The 23,708-nt window shown below is 35.9% G+C and overlaps 1 protein-coding gene across 2 annotated transcripts in view; it reads right to left on the reverse strand.

The window, feature by feature from the left end:
- The window catches only part of LOC136033192 (low-density lipoprotein receptor-related protein 2-like), a 159,821-nt gene that overhangs the window by 102,832 nt on the left and 33,281 nt on the right, over positions 1–23,708 (reverse strand). For both annotated transcript variants that reach the window (XM_065713900.1, XM_065713899.1), the window contains 5 exons: positions 23,549–23,665; positions 21,399–21,598; positions 15,567–15,895; positions 6,362–6,567; positions 2,405–2,602 (listed from right to left, as the gene is read on the reverse strand). In XM_065713900.1, coding sequence (XP_065569972.1) covers positions 2,405–2,602; positions 6,362–6,567; positions 15,567–15,895; positions 21,399–21,598; positions 23,549–23,665 — 1,050 coding nt within the window. The remainder of the gene's footprint in view (positions 1–2,404; positions 2,603–6,361; positions 6,568–15,566; positions 15,896–21,398; positions 21,599–23,548; positions 23,666–23,708) is intronic.

The following is a 23,708-nucleotide window of genomic DNA, read 5'->3' on the forward strand; positions in this document are numbered from 1 at the left end:
CGCTTCCCAATAACCATTACTATATGTAAGCACTGGTCAAAGTTTGTAACTTGTTGCCCCTCCCACGGGGACTGTGGGGGAGTAAGTCGTCCCCAAAGACATAGTTATAAGGTTTTTCGACTACGCTGAATAAAATGGCTATCTCAGAATTTTGATTTGTTGACTTTGGTAAAATAATTAGCTTGGGAGGGGGCCTAGGTGCCCTCCAATTTTTTTGGTCACTTAAAAAGGGCACTAGAACTTTTCATTTCCGTTAAAGAAGCCCTCTTGCAACATTCTAGGACAACTGGGTCGATACGATCACCCCTGGGAAAAACAAAAAAAAACAAAAAAAAAAACAAAAAAACTAAAAAACAAAGAAACACGCATCCGTGATCTGCCTTCTGGCAAAAAATACAAAATTCCACATTTTTGTAGATAGGAGCTTGAAACTTCTACAGTAGGGTTCTCTGATACGCTGAATCTGATGGTGTCATTTTCGTAAAGATTCTATGACTTCTAGGGGGCGTTTCCCCCTATTTTCTAAAATAACGCAAATTTTCTTAGGCTCGTTACTTTTGATGGGTAAGACTAAACTTGATGAAACTTATATATTTAAAATCAGCATTAAAATGCGATTCTTTTGATGTATGTATTGGCATCAAAATTCTATTTTTTAGAGTTTTGGTTACTATTGAGCCGGGTCGCTCCTTACTACAGTTCGTTACCACGAACTGTTTGATGATCTGTTTTACTATGATAAAACTAGAAATTATTTTACCGAATTAAGAATTTATTTATATATTTTGTCTATAATAATAATCCAACTTCAAAAGCCACTTTTGTTTGCAATGTGGTGGAGCCCAAAAGTTGTGTTGTGGGCTTAATTGCCCTATCGACGGCCGATATTTCGTCCTATAGCGTGTGCCTAACCGGATAATTTGTAAAAAAAAAAAAATTGAACTTGTTCAAGTTAACCCATACCATTCGGAGTAGTTCCTGTTTTCCTCTTCCTCATCATCATCACTAGTTGCATAATATATTTTTTAGTTAACCGAATGAAGGACAAATAAATCCTGAATTTTAAAGTCCAAATAATTTTCCAGGAATGAAGTTCCTTCTCAGAATTTTCTGAGGAAATTTTAATTACAAAAATTAAGAAACTGCTGCTGATGAATGGAGCAGTGGGAGACTAATGGATGCTGAGGATAGAGGAATACTGTTGATGGGAGACTAATCCCCCCAATATTACTGACCCCTTCTAGGATCAAACAAATTACACCAACCAAGTGTGACTAATTTGATAGGTGGCATTCAACCCCAACGTATTCCAAAATTGTCCTCAAGGTAAAAAACAAACTGTTACTACTCACAATTTAATAAATTTATCATAATGCTTAAAAAACAAGGATTGTATTAAAAAATAAGTTAAATCACCAAGGATGTCAAAATAAAAACACCCTTTTCCCTAGACCCATCTTAGGTCTATTGTTATCTGAAAACCTGGATTTTGCAAGATATTTTTTATGGTTATTTCAAAATTATGAACTTTTTGGGGCAGTACCACATTTTCTTCAGTGTTAAAAGATAATAGAAGAGAAGGTAAAGTACGAACCTAGATAGACAAAAGAAAGAAGTTCAACTGAAGTTTAAATAGAAACTGGTCTTGCCCTGAGATTGCAAAGAAAGAAGGAAAATAAAAAAAAGGACAAAAAATGTAAAAGATGGAAAAAGAAGAGAAACTATAAAACTAAAAGTATGAAGGGAGGCCAAAGAAAGATGTTTAACTGAACTTTAGAAAGAAAACTGGACTTGCCCCGGGGTTTACAGGAAAAGGAGCAGATAAAAAGCAAGATAGAGTCTGAAACTAAAAGAAAGAAGTTCGACTAAAATTTAGAGAGAAAAGCGGATTCAATTTGATGTTGCAGAAAAAGAAGGAAAAGATAAGAAAAGTGTAGGTAAACTATGACACTAAAGAGAGAAGAAAAATTAAAGAAAGAAGAAAAACAAAAGAAAGAAGAAAAACTAAGAAAGAAGAAAACCTGAAATTTAGAAGAAAAACTGGGCTTGCACCGGGGGTTGCAGGAAAAGGAGAAGATAAATAAAATAAGGTAGAGTCTGAAACCAAAAGAAAGAAGATGCACAAAAGAAAGAAGTTCAACTAAAACTTAGAAGGGAAAGCGGACTCAATTTGAATTGGCAGAAAAAGGAGAAGATAAGAAATGTGAAGGCAGACTATGAAACTAAAGAAAGAAGAAAAACTAAGGAAGAACTTCAACTGAGGTTTAGAAGGAAAACTAGAATTACCATGAGGAGCTCGGAACAGAATAAAAGAGAAAAAACAGAAGGTAAACTATGAAACTAAAAGAAAGAGGCTAATCAAAAGCACACTTACAATCAAGTTGATAACAAAAATATGACTTACCCTCAGGTTGCATAACAGAATGAAGGGCTCGCACAGCTCTTGGTTCACGAGTTATGTTCCTCATTCTGTAGAGATTCTTGATGGAGTCAGGGCCAGCATATTTATCAACTGACATTATACCCTGCTTTGTTGCATCAGCCCAAAAGACTCTCCTCTCAAAGACTGCTAAACGCGTTGGAGCTGGTACGTTTGTAGCACCTAAAAAGAAACGGTACTATGGGAGAAAGGAGTGCAACAAAAATGGAATAGAAAAACCAGACAATCCAATCATTTCACCCAAGGAAAAATTAGTTCTACCCCTTAGCGACTCTTGGGTAGCCTAGATTAAAGTTAGCTGAGCAATTCACCGTTAAGAAGAATTTCTTTAAATTTTAATAGACAACTTGTGTTTCCTATTTTTGCCGATACGTGTATAAAAAATTCCAAAACTTACGTCCTATTAACATACTACTTAACATCACTGTGTCACCTTGACTGCGGCAATTGTAAGAGCGTAATATTGAATACCGTGAACAGTAAGAAGGAAGAAGAATATTAAATATTACACAGTAATATTAAATACCGTGAACAGTAAGAAGGCTACGATAACAGTAAGAAGGTGAACAGGAAGAAGGAACACGGGAGACTCTGGCTGAGCTAACGGAGTTGCGCCACTGACCCCCATCCCATACCAAATAACTGGCTATACCAGGGATCGAACCCGTGCCCGTTGGACAAAGAATTCACAAACCAGCGCGCCAACCAATTAGCCAGGACGGCTTGATTGTTGTTACGTGCTTATTACATGGACCAATATGAGTCTACTTTCTCCATTCTGATGTATCATTTATAATTTTAAAAAATAATTCCTTTTGGATAGTTATTAGTTAAATATTATTTTCATTTTGTTTACTGGGTTCGGGTCTTGATGTCCCTCTTATTGCCCCATTGCTTGTTCAGAGTGTATTTTTTATACTGTCGGATGGGGTGTCTGCTGTGGCGTGGTAAGTGATTAACCTTAGGCTCTTTTATTTTATTTTATCTTACTTATTTAGGTTTGCTGAGTCTTCCATTTTTTATTGAGAATCCATTCATTTCTTTATTGTTTTTTTTTTTCTGTCTATGCAAAGCGAGCTTGTCTCTCCGCCAGATATTTGTATGTATTTACGTAAGAATAATAGATGAATCTGAAAAAAAAACCTGAACCCATTCTGTCGATTGTATATAGGAATGCTGTTGTTGATGCTAAAAGTAAAGATCATCATCTGGTAGTGTCTAGGATTAATATAAAGCTGAAATTTCGGAAGGGTAACTACCTCCAGGGAAGTAATGATGTTGGTAGACTCCAGGATGAAAATTTGAGAGAAACTTTCCAGGAACAGTTAAATGCTAACTGGAGAGTTTAAAATTTGACAATGTGGAAGATGGATGGAATAATCTAAGGAAAACAATTTACGAAGTTCCTGATGGTGCCTTAAGGAAGAAGATTAGGACCACAGCTAGGAATATTAATGTAAAAGCTTTATGCTTAATAGAGAGGAGAAAGGGCTATGAAAGGGTCGTATGAAAACAAAAGAATATAAAAGAGTGGAGAAAGCATTAAAATATGAACTAAGGAGGCGTGAAGTGGAGAACTTGGATATAATTGCCGAGGATCTGGAAGATGCAGCTAGACGGCATAATAGTAAAATATTGTACTGGCATGATAATAAATTGAGAGGGAGAAGTCAATCCGGACTTGTTCTAGTTGAAGATATGAATGGGGCCACAATTAGTGATAAGGAAAGAGAATAAGAGAGATGGGCAGAACATTTTGAGAATGTGCTAAACCGAGATAAATATGCAGGAAAAGATATAGAGGAAAATGAAAAGATTTGTGATACCTTGGATGTGAAGGAAGATTTGTTTTGTGAGGAAGAATTAGCGACAGTACTAATAGGATAAAAAAAATAATAAGGCTTCAGGTGCTGATAGTGTGTTAAGTGAGTTTCTTACTCAATTTTCACTCTTAGGTTAATAATTCATAAGTGCCTTAGTTATCAAACACCCTTGGTCCTCAGTTTTATAAATTATTAGTAAGCGTTCGATTCTGTTGATAGAAGAGCCTTAGCAAAGACTTTATCTTTGCATGGTATACCAGACAAATACATTAAAGTGATTAGTGCTATGCCTGAGAATAAAACTGCTGTGTTTAAGGTAGGAAATAAGGTTAGCATCTGCTTTCGTATTAAATCGGGAGTTAAGCAGGATTGTGTTCTATCCCCCTTTATATGGATCATTTTGATGTATAAGCACAGGAAAAACCATGAGAGACCACGGAATCAAATGGAGAGGAAAAACTCTCCTGGACTTAGATTATGCTGATGATTTAAGCATCCTAGATGAAAGTATGAGCAAAATGAATTAACTTTTAGAGGTTTTGCAAGTTCAGGGTGCTAGCATAGGCTTGAAAATAAATGTTAAGAAGACTAAGCCACTGAGGCTAGGAATAAGTGAAGATGAAAAGGTGATGTTGGGTAACGAAGATTGATCAGGTTGGTAATATTATTAGTAAAGACGGTGTGAGCAGTGAAGATGTTAAAAGTAGAATGGCCAATGCTCAGGGTGTTTTTTCACAGTTAATAAAAAAGTTTTGAAGAATAGGAAGATAAGCCTGCGAACTAACATTAGAATATCAGAAGCTACAGTGATGACATCGGTCAAATATGGCTCTGAAGCTTGGCAATCCGAAAAGCGGATGAAGATTTGCTAGATGTTTTCCAGAGAAATTGCCAACGGATTGCTTTGGGTACCCGGCTGACTGACCGTATTTTAAACAGTAGGCTGTTTGAAAAGTGTAGTTCAATCCCACTTTTTAGGGCTATAATGAAAGAAGGGTTGAGACGACTATGGCACGTTCTGTGGATGTAGGATAACGGATTGCCGAAGATCGTCCTTTTCGACCAGCCATCTTGGGCTAAAGGGAAAGCAGGTCATCCACGATTGGGGTGGGAAGAAGCCATTAAGAAAGACTTAAAGAAAATGGGAAATTCCCAGGAGGGTGTAAAGAGGGAGGCTTTGAATAGACTGGGCTGAAGGAGGAGCGCGCGTAGCTGTGTTGGCCTCAGGCGGCTTGGTGCTGCGGTGAGTTGTTAGCATTAGTAGTAGTATATACCCAAATATAAATACCCCATTTATTCACCGTTGAAACAGCCAGAAAATAGAGGTTTTGACATAAGTTCTTTTTTTCCGAAAAGAACTTTTGTATACATTCATTTACTTGTCAATAACAGTCGAAAAACCCGAAACATCTTTTCAGTTCTTCGTCCCTCTCTAGTAGAAATATCTTGTAACATGACATCTTTTCGATTTCTGCAATCAAATATTCATACAATATTCGAAAAGTATGTGGTTCAATCTCATTTTCTAGGGCTATAATGAAAGAAAGGTTAAGGTGGATAAGTCATGTTTTACACATGAGATATGAGGGTACAAAAAAACTGTGGTTGTAGGCAATCTGTCTGGGGTCAAACGAGAAGCAAGCCGTCCTTGATGGTATGAGAAGCGGGTATGAGAAGCGGATGGTATGAGAAGAGGCATTAAAAGAGGATTTAATGGGAATAAGAATTTCATGAAAGGAAAATGATGGTGACGAGGTGCATGCAACAGTTGCAGTTAAGAGGGGGCAGGGAAGGGTGATGTGTCCCCTAGATTGTCTGTACCCCCTGTAAACTTCGAAATAATACCTTTTGGGGGTATTATAATAGGCAAATGCCTTATTATTAATCTTTGCAATGAGTAATAATAATAACAAAAAAAAGTTTGTATCCCTCTAGATATTGAAAAATATACTTGCCCCCCCCCCATAAATTTCCCTGAATGGACTCCACTGGGCTCATAGACAGCTGAATCTGGTTTGGCGGAGCTCTGTGTCGCCTCAGGTGGCTTGGTGGTGCTCGGTTGCAAATAATAGTAGAGTAGTAGTTCTTAAAACCATACCTCGAACAACAAGAAATCTAGACTTTCCATCGTAGTCAGCACTTTCAATATAATCTAGTAGTGAGTCACACCAATAAACCCTTTTTGAGGGAAGGTCAACTGCCACACCATTTGCTTTGTAAACTGATTCTGATATGATTGGCCGTAATTTGGAGCCGTCCATGTTGGCACGAAGAACTTTTGAGCTATCGGCAATAAACATCAACCTAAAAAACGAAATTTGTTGTTTGAGTGCATTCGTAAGCATTACCGTGAAATAGCTATAACAAATAACTTATACTACTAGCGACAAAATTACGTGAAATAGTTATATTAAGCTCATTAAGTAAAAATTACTGTGAAATAGTAATACATGCTCCCTTTCTACTGAAAATATGTTAATTACTTAATTTAAACATAACTGTAAATCCCTGAACATGCATTTACCTTGGCTTGAAATAATTTTATATTTTGGTACTTATTCGTCTAATATTTATAAGTTAAAATTATGTGTAAATAAGTAAATATATACGTAAAACGCAGAAATATAAATAACTGAAAATTAAAATATTAGTAAATAAGTAAATATAGTTTATTAAGTTAAGATTTTTAAGTCAGTTAATACTTCAAACAGTGTTTACATGGAAAAAATTTGTGACTAAGAAATTTTCCGGTCTTTTCATTAGCTTAAAATTTCACACAAAACACCAATCAGGTGAAATTTAACTAGTTGCTTTCTTTACAAGCTTAGATATCATCCATAAAAAAACACATTTTGTAAAGATGATGCTAATCAAAATTCGTCATATTACTTACCCTTTCGTGGGTGTTTTGCCCCTTTTCAAAAATTAAGCAAGTTCTCTCTCTCTTGCTCGTAACTTTTGATGAGTAACTTTAACCTTCAGCTTGTACGCGGCCCAAGTCAGTCCTTACTAACAGTATGTTATCACGAAATGTTTAAAAATATTTGAGGAATAGTAATTCTATGACTACTACTACTACTACTACAACTATCATTACTACTGCTAAGAGCTCACCGCAGTACCAAGCCACCTGAGGTCAACATAGCTAAACATACTCCTCCTTCATACCAATCTATTGGAAACATCCCTCTTTACAACCTCCCAGGAAGTTCCAGCTTCCCTTCAATCTTTCTTCACGACATCCTTCCACACAGCCCCGGGCGACCTGCTTTCCGTTTAGCCCTAGACGGTTGGCCGACAAGGACAAGCTTTGGCAATCTGTCATTTTTCATCCACTAGCCATCTCAAACTTTTCTCATTATAAACCTAGAAAGCGGGATTGCACAGCAATCTTCTGGCTCGGTGAATCAAACAGTTCGTGGTAATGAACAGTAAGCGGGAGCGACCCCATTCAATAGTAGCCGAAACTCTAAAAAAACTGAATTTTGATGCCAACAGATCCATCAAAAGAATATAATTTTTACGCTAATTTTAAATATATAAGCTCCATCAAGTTTATTCCTACCATTCAAAGGTTTACGAGCCTGAGAAAATTTGCCTTATTTTCAAAAAAAGGAGAAACACCCCTTAAAAGTCATGGAACGAAAATCACACCGTCAGATTCAGTGTATTCGAGAACCCTGTTGTAGAAGTTTCAAGCTTCCACCAGCGAAGATGTGGAATTTTGCATTTTTATTACCAGAAGAAAGATCACAGATGCGTGTTTATTTGTTTGTTTTTTTGTATGTTTTCCCCGGGGATGATCGTATCGACCCAGAGATCCTAGAGTTTCGTGAGCGGGCTCATTCAAACGGAAATTAGAAGTTCTAGTGCCCTCTTTAAGCGACCAAAAAATGGAGGATAACTAGTCCCTCTCCCACACTCATTTTTTCCCAAAGTCACCGGTTCAAAATTTTGAGCATAGTTTCATGAGCATTTTGTTCAGCATAGTCGAAATATCTAATAACTGTCTCGAAATATCTAATAACTGACTTCATAACAGTCCCCGGGGGAAGGGCCGCAAGTTATGAACTTTGCTCATTATTTACATATAGGATTGGTTATTGGTAGGCATACAGACGTTTTCGAAGGATTTTTTTTCTGGCGGAGGGGGGTCTGGGGGATTTGGTTACTTGGGAGGATCTTTCCATGGAGGAATTTTTCATGGGGGAAGACAATTTCTATGAAGGGGGCGCTGGATTTCCCAGCGTTATTTAAAAAACAAGCATAAATTAAAGAAAAAAACAAGTTTCTTCAACTGAAAGTAAGGAGTAGCACTAAACCTTAAAAAGAACAGAAATAATTCCGTATATGAGGGGTTTGTCCCCTCGTCAATACCTCACTCTTTACGCTAAAGTATATTTAGTAATGTCAAAGGAGCTAATTCTTCTAATTAAACGGCCTTTGTGATTCGGCGTAATTCTTAAAGAATTGGAACAGAATTTGTACTTTAGCATAAAGAGCGAGGAACTGATGAGGGGGAGAACCTCCTCATATTACGTATATGAGAATGTTCGCCCCCTCATCAATACCTCATTCTTTACGATAAAGTTCATTTTTTTTAATAATATGCTAAAGTTTATGTTGCTATAAAAAGTAGAGTTGTAAGAAAGAGTCATACTTTAGCGTAAAGAGCGGGGCACTGAGGAGGGAACAGCCCCTTTAAATATACTGAATAATTTCTGTTCGTTTTAATGTCGCTCCTTACTTTCAGTTAGAAAAAATGTTTTTATTTAATAGATAGAAGTGAGATAAAGGAATTATATGATTATAGATGTTCTTTTGGTGCAAGTTATAAATTGAGGTGTATTGCAAAATTGTTAGTCCTAGAGGGAACATGTACCTTAAGAAGTAAAATGATTGGCTGACAATAATCTGTACAAAACCTAAACAAATGGAATTACCACAGAATCTCAAGAAATGACTTCTTCGTTCCTCTTTGGTAGCCTAATAATTACATAAGTAACACTTTTTTAATAAAAAGCCACATACCAAGAGAAAGATTAGCGGCCGTGCTTTTTGACATTTTACCCTAAAAAACCCCTTTGAATTATATACTGTTATGCATAAGCTTCTGTATAAAGTGCAATGTGCAGTTGAATAGAACTACAATGTGCGAAACGTTGCTCCCGCAACACTTTACCGACGAAGCCAACCAAAGATTGCTGCAATATATCACTTTGGTAGCCTAATAATTACATAAGTAACACTTTTTTAATAAAAAGCCACATACCAAGAGAAAGATTAGCGGCCGTGCTTTTTGACATTTTACCCTAAAAAACCCCTTTGAATTATATACTGTTATGCATAAGCTTCTGTATAAAGTGCAATGTGCAGTTGAATAGAACTACAATGTGCGAAATGTTGCTCCCGCAACACTTTACCGACGAAGCCAACCAAAGATTGCTGCAATATATCACTTTGGTACCCTAACAATTACATAAGTAACACTTTTTTAATAAAAAGCCACATACCAAGAGAAAGATTAGCGGCTGTGCTTTTTGACATTTTACCCTAAAATAAATCCCTTTGAATTATATACCATTATGCATAAGCTTCTGTATAAATTGCAATGTGCAGTTGAATAGAACCACAATGTGCGAAATGTTGCTCCCGTAACACTTTACCGACGAAGCCAACCAAAGATTGCTGCAACATATCACGTCACCTGAGCAATGCAGATGTAGGTTGTTTTTTAGCGTTAAGCATATGATTGACGGATAACTTTGCGCAATAATAAATATAAAAAAATATTTATACCAAGAAGTGACAAAGAAAAACTTCTTCGTCGTCGAATTGAGCCTCGAATTCAAAAATTTTTGAGAAACCAAATATCACTCAGGACGAGTGACATATAACGCAATCGTAGCGAGTCAAAATCCTAACCGACTCAAAAACAAGCCAATTGGAAGAAATTTTAACTCTCAAGAGTTTAGGGGGAGTGTACTTTTCAATATCAAGGGGGGATTCTATCAATTTTTTTAAAATAAACCGAAAAAGGATGTTTCCAAATAAATATAAATAAGAGACGATTATTTTCAATATCTAGAGGGGGAAATAAAAAATCTAGAGGAAACATCTCCCTGCCCTCCCTATTGACAGCACTGTAATTTAGTGAAAACCACTCTGGACAGCATGCCCACGGGTATTTGTAATTTTTGTGTAATTTCTTTCAATAAAAATACTAAAAAATACATTTTCCAATGAAAGATCCCAAACAAACGGGACGTTTTAAGGAGAACAACTCCCTACCTCTTCCAACTGACACCATTGCAATTTGAGGATATCAACTCTGTACGGCACGTCCGTTATCTAACCAGGACGAGTCAAACTAAAAAACGAGCCAAAATTAAGTCAAGTCGTTATGTAATCTTACAGAGCGAATTCTATCCGTAACGTAGGTAGCGTGAAGTAGGCTAAAATTGTACATAGAATTTTAAGTTTCATGAACTCGTAATAACAAGGGTATTAAAAAAGATGGCCAAAAACTGACAAAAAAACCTTTTCGGTTGTCGAAACTGGTAATTTTTTAGGAACCAATTTGACTTCCAGCACATAATTACAATAAAACATTATGGACAGCTTGTCCATTAAATAAATGCAGAAGCATAGCCAGGGGACAAGGATGCACTTGTCCTCAGGTACACCATCCCTTAGGGTGCTATTTAGATAATATATGTATACCATATATTTCCTGACAGATAGTCTCACTCATGTCGTGAGAGTTGGTACCAGAATTACCATTGTGATTTGTCATTATTTTTAGTGATTTTAATGTTAACTAAACAAAAATTAATAAATCAGCATATAAAATGTTAGATTATTGAAGAAAATCAGCCAAAAAATCAATCAAATTTAGTGATCTTTTTTTTTTCACTGGGTGGCAACCCTGGTTGATTAAAACCAGTAGTAAATAGGGGATCTATATGTTCCTTTTGTGAAGGCTTGATCAAATTGGCCTCTCAATGGTTCAATTAAATGGCTGCTTAATTAAATGGTTGCTTCAATTAAATGGCTATTAATGGCAGCTTAATTAATACAATAAGATTTAATTTTGATATCATGATTTTTATTACTCGGATTTGCCACCCCAAGTGATTTATCACTATTTGTAGTCATTTTGTATATTGCCTAAACGAAAATTAATAAATCAGCACATAAATCACTAGATTTTTGAAGATAGCCACTAAATATACCAAAAAATCAAAAAAATCTAGTGATTTTTCACCAGCCTGGTTGGTAGCCTACATCAAAATAAAAGCATCAGTAGTAAATATGGGTTTTAAATTTATCTTTTGTTTGCGAAGGCTTGATCAAATTGGCCTCTAAATGGTTCAATTAAATGGTTGCTTAATTATAGAAAACAAGATTTAATCTTGATAGCCTGATTTCCATCACTCATTAAAATAAGAAAAATGATATTATCCATAAAATAAATTTAGTTTTGCCTGAAGGAAAGTTCTACAAAACGAGTTGTTATTGTTCAGAATGCACATACCCGCTTGAATACTTGCCAACAGCATTTGGGAAAGCCAAACTAACAAAATCTGATCTTCCTGTTCTGACATTATATTTGAACAATAGGTTTTCTATCGAAATATTTTAGTTCATTAGCTTGCTAGTAACTTTTAACCTATGCTAATTGGTGAAATTTTTGGTACTTATCGGTTATATAATAGACACTATAGAAGTGAAGTTCGATTAATGCAAATGAAATAAAACAAAATATGATGAATATATAATAGTTTAGAAGCAAATTTGGCTTATATATTTGCACATTAGGGGATGGGGGTAAAGCGAAGCCGACATTAAATACGTAAACTATCCATTGCTGTATTTAATACGTGCTATGCTTTACCCCACCCCCTGATGTGCTAATATATAGCCCAAATTTGTTTGCATAAACCAAACTACAATACCAACTAAATACTTAAATAAGATATAGCTACAATTTATTTTCCAACCAAGCCAAAGCTAATTGTGTGGTATAAAGAAGTTGCTTGACCAGTTTCTTGTGTCATGTTCACTCCATCAGCGATCGAAATTCTATAGCGTCTATCATATAACCGATAAGTACCAAAAAACTTTTAATGTCACTTTTCTCTTGCAAATAATTTCCAGCAATAACTAGGATCAACCCTATGTGATTTCAAATACTTTTAAACGAAATACGGTATCTGTTCAACCCTAGACCTTCATCCGATTATTCCTCCAATGTTTGAGCATTCTTGCGCAGCAACTAAAGTAATTGTACAGTTTTAAGTACAAAAGGACAGTGGAAATGAATTGGGATTGTTTCAATCGGTTAGGAGGAAATTTGCATAGACATATGTGTATTAAAAATCAGGAATTCAATTATGTATTCCTGGAAAATCGGGAATGCTGTTATGTAGTTATGCAGTTCCTGGTAGTAGCAGACGCAAAATAAAACAAAAATAAATAAAATTTCGAAGAAATCGACGAAAACAAATTAAAAATATGTAGGACCCAACAGCTTAAGAAGATGTACCTTTCCTTTGAACACACAGTTGTCTTTCGGAATTTTTTTTCAGACAAAAACGACGTCGAGTTTATCAAATTAGTTCTGCTTATTTATTTTCGGGGTTCAATGTTGCAACATAAGCGAAAATGTGGTACTACTCCAAAAACTTCATAAATTTGAAACAAACAAGAAGGATTTTTAAAAATTCAAGTTTCTAGATATGATGAGACCTAAAATGGGCCCAGGGGGGGGGAAAATACGATTTTACTTTGTTGTCATCGCTACTTGAATAATTCTGCGTTTCATTGTAAGTATGAAACTTGTTGATAGTTTTGTTCGTCCCAATATCTACTTCTGGGGTTTCCATACCTAAATGCTCCCACCCCCAAAGTGCAAGAAATGGTCTCGACCAAAAATATAAAGCTTGCAAGAGTGAAAACTGGCTTTAGTGCTTTCACTAGCGCCAATGACATCTAACGTTTAGTGATTGAGTTCCCTTTTAGCTTACCCTACGTCGCTGCATTCTTGTTTTCTTAGGTTATTTAAAATGCAAGTAAAGGGTAAAGAGAGCAGAATTCTGCCACCAGTAGGTCTACAAGCTTAAAGACAACTACCCTAAATAACCAACCAAGATTCTTCCAAATTAACCTAGACCTTCTTTGTGCACGGTGGGTTTTGCAAAACAATTATGGAAAAAATTTAGATTAATTTGCCCAATCTTTTTGGAAGTGTTTTATTTTTAGTTGAAGTTATAACAGGCTACACTATCAGTGACCCTATTAGTTTTAATCCCTATCGTCCCATGTTTTAATCGCCAAGACCTAATCTTATAAACCTCCCGTGTTCTTTGGTCTAGACTGCGATAAGACCTTTCTGGGTCATGACATCTAAACGTTGTTAGGAGCTGATCCCCCACCATTACAGCCTTCACTTTTCACAGTAGTTTTTAAAAAATGTAACATTAGAATACCTAAAAGGAATATTTAAGAACTCTCAAAATTCGCAAATATGTATTTGAATCTGCAAGAAATTGTACAAATTCGTGAACATTTATGAAGATGATCTGATATGCATCTACTTATCTTGATACATTCATCTAGCTAGGCTAGCGTGCAGAATCTCAGCTGCGCTTATGGGGTTTTCCTCATCTGAGTTACACAACATGTACAGTGACAAAGATTAAAACTGATAAAACAAAACATTAGGAAATTGCCTAGAAGTGGCATGCTATTTTGAAATTCCTCTTATTGAAAGACTATGACCCAAACCCATTGACCTTGAGTCCTTGTTGTTTCTAAATGACTGAACTTACATACTTAAAATGGCTGACCTTCATCGTAATTTACTTCTTTATACTTGCGTTACGTGTGAGCTGTGCAAGGACTCATCATAATGTCCACCAAAATAAGGACATAGATTTCTCCGTCCATTACGATAAGCTCAACAATTTCCAGCCATCGTCACCCGTATCTACTGAAACTTCCCAACAGCTTCAGTATTGTTTATTGCATTGGCAACCTATGTCTTCTTTAAGCCTATGACCCTCTTCTATGCAGGAAGAGGGTCTGAACGGCTTAAAGTATAACCGACTGATGGAAGTGGAACGAACTTGGGCCTCTAAGTTTCGATAGGTTATTATCTATTATCAAATCTCTTGCATTATATTGGTCTAACTGATATATGAAGAAGGCACACGCAACCGCGTACATAGGATGGGAGACTTCGAGCCCGTGTCCCCCTAGCGAAATCTGAAGATTCTTATAGTTCATTTCTGTAATTGTCCATGTATCCTGTGCAATTCTCTTCTTTCTACACATTTTTCTTACTCCCCTCGTCCTTACCACAAAATGTCAGACCCTTAAGAAACAAATTCCTACAGACATTCTTGGCTGCAAGAGAAATAGGCCTTCTGATATCTTTTTAGATGTTCATACAAACCTACCTCCATTTCTGACCCCCCCCCCCCGGAAAAGCAAGTTTTCGGGTAGATTCCTTCTTAATCCCCAAATCGAAAGCCCATAGCAATCAATCTAAATTTTAAATGACAATAATTATTACAAGAAAAAACCGAAGCAACCAGGTATGCATAATTTCATAACTAAAAAGCAATCATGTTAATTATTTTGACATGAGGGTTCGAGATTACAATTTTACGCTATTAGGTTGCATGATAGCAGTCAATCAAAGCAGCATCACGGAGGATGAACGTATTATGTGAGGATCGAACATATTGTTATTCAATCGAACATATATATATATATATATATATATATATATATATATATATTTGTTTGTGAAGATAGGGACGAAATTCGAGCATTATTGGACCATTAATGAAACAAAATTCGAACATTAACGTAAAGAGCGAGGTATTGACGAGGGGACGGACCCCCTCATATTATATATATATATATATATATATATATATATATATATATATATATATATATATATATATATCAAGGATAAAGACAGTTGGCGGAGATAAAACAGCTCTACCCCTTAAAGAGCCAGTGAGGATATACATCCTCAAGTTTACGAGGTCCTGAGTCTCAGGGTTGTGATTTCTAGGTCCCCGGGTAAAATTCGAAAGGTAAGTTGATACAGTTTATTGCGTACAGCACTTCAGTCTGGCTTGGTTTTTGGCGGTTAATGAGTAGTGGGTAGTAGTTCGTTACCACAAAAGCAGTACTCATAAGAATTGGTCAAGGCAATAGAGTCTTCAATAGACTACGGAAAGTTTGCGGTCTCAAAGCATCACTATGAAGATAAAAAGACTCACCCAACAGTAGGGTCCAAGGCAATATCAGTAGGATCAGTCAAATTATTGCTAATTACGATCGCATGCCATCTTCCGTCAAGTTCAAAGACGTCTATTTTCTGTGCCAGGGCATCAACAACATAGAGTTTATCTCCAACCCAGTCAACAGCCACCGAAATTGGCACCCAATTAGAGAGGGCGTTGATATCAGTTCTTGATTGGCGACCCTCTCTAGTAGCATCCAGTGGGAGTGAGTATATTTTCTTTGATTCAACATCAGAAAAATAGATTTGCTTCAGTCGATAGTGATAGTCGATTCCAGAGGCTGTTGAGGCATTAGATACAAGGGTCTGAAAAAAATACATTTGGTGAGAGAAAAAAAAAAGTCATGTAATGCTAAAAAAAATAGAAAATAGATTTTAGGGTCTAAATGGGGACACATAATAAGGAAAAAATAAAACAAAAAGCAGCCTAGCGTCACAAATTATATATTTCTTGAACTTTTCAAGATTTCACAGTTCTCAAAAAATTAATTAAATAATAAAAGAGAGGAAAAATCCAAGAAAAGGGGGAGAGACACAAAGAGATAAAAACACTTCAGAAATGCTTTTAATAACAGTGTGTATCATAGTTGTAGAAGAAAGCCACAAGATTGCAATGAGTCAAATTTTGAAATCTCAAAATTTCGTAATGTCAATTAGAGGGGGCAGGGAGTCGGGCACTTACCCCTATACATTTTTTGTTAGACCTTGAAATTCCCTCTTTTGGTGTATTTTCATTGAAAAACGCCTTGTTTGGTATTTTCGTTGAAAGCATTAAAAAAAATGCCTCCTCCCTTAGATTTGGAAAATACATCCCCTCCAAGGCCATATCTAGGATCTTTTTGGGGGAGATATTTTTTTCATTTCTTTTTTTACAAAACAAACTTTAAAAGACGCATCAAAAATTTGTTTTTATACTTTTTGTTGCACTTCGACAAGCCGGACAAAATTTCGAGGGGGTTCAAACCCCCCAAATTCCCACTGGTACAGTCTTGCTCCCCACCATGTTTTTGTGAATTGACGTTAGTGTTAAGACTATTTATTATCAAATTCTTTGTTTTTTTTTCTTTTTGATAGTCAAGAATACACTGTGAGTTTGAGTTAACTTTTCTTTCAATTCTTTTGCGTATTCTTTACGTAACATGTAAATAATAATTTTTTGTGTTTTGCAGGCTAAATAAAATACTAATTACTGTCAACTAAGAGGCTGTAAAAAAGAAGTTTCAACTTCTTTTTTAGTATGTTGAGAAGTTTCAACTTCTCAACATACCGTCATTATCATATCTAAACGTTAAATCTAATATTTTCACAGTTTTGAGATAATTTCCAAAAAGCGTTTACTAAGCTTATTTCAAAGGGAGAATCAAAAGGGCAATGTAAGTTAAAAGGTTCGAAGTCTGACAAAAAATATATTATCAGCAAGGAAGTATTCAGGGGAGGGGTTGGAACCGCCCCCTCCCCTTACAAAAATGTTTACCTGACTCGTAAAAACATAATAAGATGCATAAAAACACATTTTTGGTACGTTTTCAAGTTTTTTGTGCCCCCCCGAACAAAAATCTTGCATATGGCCGCGATTACCATGCTGTTCCGCACTTTGAAAACAGCTCAGCAAACAGTTTTGAAAAGTTATCCCAGAAGTTTGAGAATGTCTGATACGTCCTTTAGACGTGACAACCGAGGGGCTGCCGAATTTCCGCCATCAAATAGGGGGTGCTACACGTACCCCAGTTTCACCACTTGTGGCAGTCCTCACAATGCTTGGCACAGTTGCACCATGCTTGACACGTACCAACTGGCGTATGTGATTTCTGAAGCTGTCGGCCCCTCTCTGACAATGCCGAATTATTTACTCCAAAACAAAAATTACTGAAGTGTCAATTTCGGTAAATCTTCAAAACTTCTGAAAATTGGCTTTGGACTAGGGCACCGACTGGGCGAGGAGTTAGCTGCATTTTGAAAGTACCTTTCTTTGCCATTTTCATTTAAAAATTTAAAAGAAATAAAAAATTTACCCCCCTCCCCTCTGAGATTTAATTTTAGAGCTAACTATTTCTGAAACATGAAAAACAGATTTGCAGCTAAACTAAGTATTACGATTTTTAGCGTTTTCCTATTCAGAGCTACGCCTCTAGTCCCTTGCCACAGTAGTATAAAACATCAAGTGTACCAAAGCAGCGTTGCCAACGCTTTGAAATAAACTGTGCCAGTTTTTCGACTAAAATATTACCGCGGGATTGGGTTGTACCTACTGAGCAGCAACAGTTGGATAAAGTAAAACTAACAGATATCTGAGTCAGAAAGGAGCAATTAAGACCAAATTGCAACGAAATATTTGATTGTAATACAAAAATTGTGAGCGTACCGCATTGTACCAGCATCTCTAAATGTACCAAATTACGGTACAATTGTATCGCGTTGGCAACGCTGTACCAAAGCCCTAGTTTAGTCATCTTTTGCTATTTCCTTTTCAGTTAGAAATGCTAATCCATGAAAAATATTCCCGAAACGGATGAGGCGTCTTCCTGCTACTTGCGTAACTAAGACCAAATCATGTGCTAAGATTCGGCGTAATTCATAATAAAAACCCGATTTAACTAAAAACCGGTTTCTTGATCTAGTCCACAGCTCGTACTAATTGTTCAAATCCGGATTTCCTACATTGCTACCAATATATACAATAGATTCTTTAAAACGCTTGGTTTATGTTTTGAGTGCAAGTTTTTTGTATTTTATTTTTCTGCCGCCGTTTTGCAGGTTATTTTTCTACCGTGGGTCTGAAACAAGGCCGTATTATGACCCCCCTCCTAAATATTTATCCGACTCGTAAAAAGTTTTTTGTCCCCCCTCCCCTGAAAAAAAAATCCTGGATATGCTCTTGGTTTGGACAGTTATTCTATCATTCGTTTTTAGCTTTATTCACCCACCAAGTTTGCTCCTGTGTTCTGTTTTAGATCGAAAGAAAAGGTTGAAAACATGAAAAAATAGGATAATTGTTTTCTATTTTGAATCAAGTTTAGATCACTCAATAAGAACTTCGACTGACTGAATGGATAGACCTGGAACTAATGAATCGGACAGTATACTATAAGTATTTTGTCCCTTATGCGTCAGTTAAAGCTATAGGCTTGTCACAAAATCCCATCTTTCACAGGGAGCATAAACCTTGAAGGATACAAAGAGCGAGGTGCACCCACTCTCCACCACCTGGAATTCATTATGGAATGATATAAGAGGTTCAATGGTGTTGATTGAGGGGGGGAGGCTGGGAGCATGTGCCTCTACATTTTGAAAACTATCTTCTTGGGGGGGGGGGGTATTTTCTATGAAAATGGCCATTTTTGGTATTTCCATCAATAGAATTGAAAAATAACAAGTACCCCCTTGCATTTGAAAAATATACTTCCATAAATTTCTGTGAATTGACACCACTGGGCCTTATTCAAGGAAGGGACTATAACTTCACAAGAGCTTCAATCGTGGAGGGGACACGAGGATCAACCCTACATTTTTGGCCCCATTTATATTCTGAAAACAGAGGCGCCATTTGGACCAAATCTTGGGGTGGGCATAAACTCCACCTTGCCCCCCCCCCCCGACTCACTTCGTGTCGCGTAATCATCTAGGAAATGGGCATTTGACAGAACTCGAGAATTTAGAACTCGAGGGCATTTGCTCACCCCTGACCCCCCCCCCCCCCCAAATGGCGCCTCTGTCTGAAAATACCTTTTTTTTGCAGTGGAAGGGGGATATTTTCAATGAAAAAATGCTTTTTTATACTTTCATTAAACAATCACAGATTTGCCCCATCCCTCCCCTAAATTTTTATTAGTATATTCTTCACTTAATTTTTGAGCATTAACGATATTGGGACATAGGAGCGTTATATCAAGATTGACTTCCTAAGCAATGAGTTTAGCTCTTGTGAGTGGGAATTTCTGTTCATTTTCAGGTGTACTTCACATTAATTTATGCAGAATGAAAGTTTCATTTATTCCTTCAAAGTAATTTCTGCTCGTTTTGTGTGTCGTTGATTATTATCTGACTTAATTTTTTACTTGTTTTGGGTTTTAAAACTGCAATTTACTTTCCAAAATTTACTTGTTCACGTTTATTTTAAATATGTAAGACCTACTCACACGTGTAGAGCTGGACGGTATCAACGTATCATTATCGACGATCATTTAAAATCTCGATCGACGATCGACGATCAGTTTTTGGTATCGACGATCATTAAAAATATGCTATCGGGTTAAAGTATCGATATTTTCAGTGTTGATAATTTTGATTCCAGTATAGAAATACACCTCCTACCAGTCTTTTACAAACCGCGAATAGAAGAAGAGAATAAATAAATAATATAAATAAATTAATATGAATTAATTAATATAAATTTATAATAAATAAATATTTTTGGCTGTCCTCTATAATTTTTACTCCATCTGAAGGTCTGTTTGAGACATTCATAGATGTTGGATGGGGGGCGTTTGCTAAGACTGACATTTGTTAAGGTAGATGATTTTGTAAACCACACTGGCCTGCCATAACAAAAGCAAAATTGAAGAAATGAAGTTCAAGGACGACTTCTAAGGCCAACAAAAAAAAGTAGGCGACCAAAAGAAATATTTCGGGAAAATTACATAATTCTTTAAAATCCTGGGAGTGGGGTGACAAAGTTGAAGCCAGTTTTCCCAAATCAAGTGAAAATGACGGTAAAACTGAAAAATAGCCATATACTGACGGTAAAATTGATGACGGTAAAATGACGATAAAACTGAAAAATGAGCCATATATTACCATAAAGGCGAAGATATACTAAAGATATGCTTAGATTATGAAGGCTAATCTTAGTTTTTACAAGATTTTTAAAGAAACTATATTTCAGCTGGGGGGGGCAAACTTGGGCCTGGAGGGAGGGCAAACTGGGGCCTGGTGCATGCAAACTGAGGTCTGGTGAGAGCAGTTGGCCCCCTGCCCCATAGCGAATGAAGCCACTGTTTCGGGAGAATAACCACTTAGAGTTCCCTAGGTAGCAAATCGCGTTCTCTTCCCTAGCAAATAAAAGAATTTTGCCCTATTCAGTTACTTATTTAGTATTGGGCAAGAAGCACAGGTTTTTGCTAACCATAAATCTTAGTGAGTGACTCGCTCTTGAAATTAGAACTTTTGGCTTTTAAATCTTTAATACTTCTAATAATAGATTTTATTTGTTTGTTATTTTTGTTGGATCTCCGCGTTGTTTGTTTTTTAGATATCTGTATTCAATTCTTCCAATTCTGGTACTTGTTTTTTCTGTGGCTTTTCGTGTTGTTGTTTTTTAGATATTTGTATTTAATTCTTCCAATTTTGGTACTTGTTGTTTCTGTGGCTTTTCATGTTGTTTGTTTTTTACCAAGCTGTTTCATTCAGACAATTTGAACATGTTTCCTTATAACTTTCCCTTACAACACCGAAGAAAAGAGGAGGTTGTCTCCCCAAAATATTCGGTTTTTCATCCAGTATTTTCATTGGCTTCAAAAACCGAATAACTTAAAAAAAACTTGAATTCATATTTGAAAAGACGTGATATTTTTTTGGTTGCAAGCTCAAGCTACCTTTTGCTCTGCAACACGTAGGCATTGTTATGTGTAAGTACCTTCGCCCATATTAAATTATTGACACTTTTGGAAGTATCCTATCAAGTATCACTACCTGATAATCTCGATAATTTTGGAAGCATCGTATCAAGTATCAATATCCAAAAATGTTCAGTATCGTCCAGCTTTATACTTATGAACATATTCAAATGTATTGACAGGCGAATAGAACTTACCTCCTTAGTGCTTCCGTTTGCATTGATTTCAAATATGTTTGATTGATGTGCAAAAATAATGCGGAATGATTCATTGTTTGCAGCATAACAAGATTTGCCATCTTCAAGAGAATATCCTTCCTGACATGCGCATTCAAAGCCACCAACGGTGTTTGAGCACAGTTGTGAGCATGTGCCCCAGTCTCGACATTCATCGCGATCTAGAAAGATATCCTAACTTTGAAAAAATTTTAAGAATGGAAATAGCTTATATTAAGAAAATATAGCTGGTAAATATAGAAAATATAGATTATAATCGTATTCATCGACTTATTTTAAAAAAAAAATGTCGTTTGATACGCAAGAATGGTAAATTTGAGATGGTTTGACCAACTACTTCTAAAATAAGAATCAACTGTTCACCAACTTTCAGGAATCGCGTACGCCAAGGTGTCGAGTGGCGAAAGTACGCCAAGCGTTGCTGAAACTGTGCCAAGCGTGGCAAAACTCTGTGGTCAACTTGGCACTCCGAGAAAAACACCAGGTGGCGGAAAGGGGGCAATCCCTCGATCAGAATACAGAAGACAGACTAAACTAGTAAAAAAAATAAAATGAAGAAGGGAACAATGATTTATCAAATTGGTTGATTCAATGATCATTGGCCAATTGCGTCAATTCAAGAATATTTGGAGGAGAAGAGAAATATATATTTTTAATATCTATTTTTTTTATCTATAATATCTTTAATATCTATTTTAATATCTTTTTTTTTAATATCTAGAAGGGTACAATTGTGTTTTTTCAAATTTTCAATGAAAATACCAAAAAGACATTTTTCAAAGAAAATACCCCCAAAAATGTATTCTTTTAAAATCTAGTTGGAACAAAGAAAGCGTGGGGGCACAGCCAAGGCCGTATCCAGGGGGATTAGGGATTTCAACCCCTTTTCCCATATCGAAATGTTTGTCTAGCCCGTAAAAACGTAATAAAAGTGCGTATAAACAGTTTTTTATGCGTTTTTTGAAGTTTTTTCGTAAAATTCCCTTGAAAAAGATCTCCCCCTCCAAAAAACAACAAAAATACTGGATACAGCCATGGCTAAAGCCCCCTTGCCGTCAATTGACTTAATTAGAGAACTGATCAACAATGGACAGACAGGAAATTAGAACGTGGGAGAGGTTCCTAACTAAAAATATATCCAAAGGTTATATGTACCTGTCTCTTGAAAACTAATTAATAAGCAAAAATATACAAAATGTGTGGTAAAATAGAGAGATTCATGCAAAAAACCTTAGAAATTGTTTAGACGCTCCAATCGGCTAAAAGAAAGCCGATCTAAGATCTAAGAAAGTCGGTTTCATATCCGCAAAGACTAATGACAGGTGACAGAATGCACTGGACTTGTATAATTTGGGCTATATATCTGCAAATTAGGGGGAAGGGGGTTGAATTAAGGTTGGATTACTTTACCCACCCACCCCCTAATGTGCAAATATATAGCTCAAATTATATTATCATATAAACTAAAGCATTATATTTTCATCATATTTTGGTATGTTTCTCGAGTATGTGTTTATATGTACGTGTTTATATGTACTCAAAAATTTGTTTATATGTACTTTTCTTACGTTTTAGTCAGACAAACACTTAGAGAGGGTGGTTTTCTAACCCCCACCACCCACCCACCCTAGATATAACCTTGCTAATTAATCATTTTCTGTAAAAAAAAATATTTAAAGTAAAATGATTAGTAGTAGAAACATATTTTCCATTTTTTTAGATAAAGAATCTGGTACTGAAATTCCATGACGATTCGGATACGATTTTAAATATTCTTTTATGCTTCCTTTTCCTGCTATTCTTCCCTCTTTGATGATTTTTACTTTATCCTTTGTGTTCATTGATTCGGGTCATTTTTTCTTCATTTTTCAGCAAAAGTGCTGAGATAAATGATCAATAATTACAAGCTAGAAAATGTTTCTGTTAATTTTAGCGTTAAACTAAATTGTATAGATTTAAAATATACATAAAGTAAAATCTTAAACTTTAAATAGACATACAACTAAATATAAATATAAATACGTATATATAAATATATATACGTACTAAATATTATAATAAATATGAACAAAATAATAAATATAAACAAAAACAACTAAATAATATCTTACCGCTACATGTTCTATTATTAGAAGTTAAAACTTGTCCTTCTGGGCAAGTGCATACTCCTCCCTCTGGAGATGATCGACAACCATTAGAGCAGCCAAGCGATGGGCACAAATTATCAGCTAGAAAAAAACAGTAAATATTGTAATTACCTTGTGCAACTTT

Source organism: Artemia franciscana, chromosome 11 (genome assembly GCF_032884065.1).
Source record: "Artemia franciscana chromosome 11, ASM3288406v1, whole genome shotgun sequence".
Classification (NCBI taxonomy): domain Eukaryota; kingdom Metazoa; phylum Arthropoda; class Branchiopoda; order Anostraca; family Artemiidae; genus Artemia; species Artemia franciscana.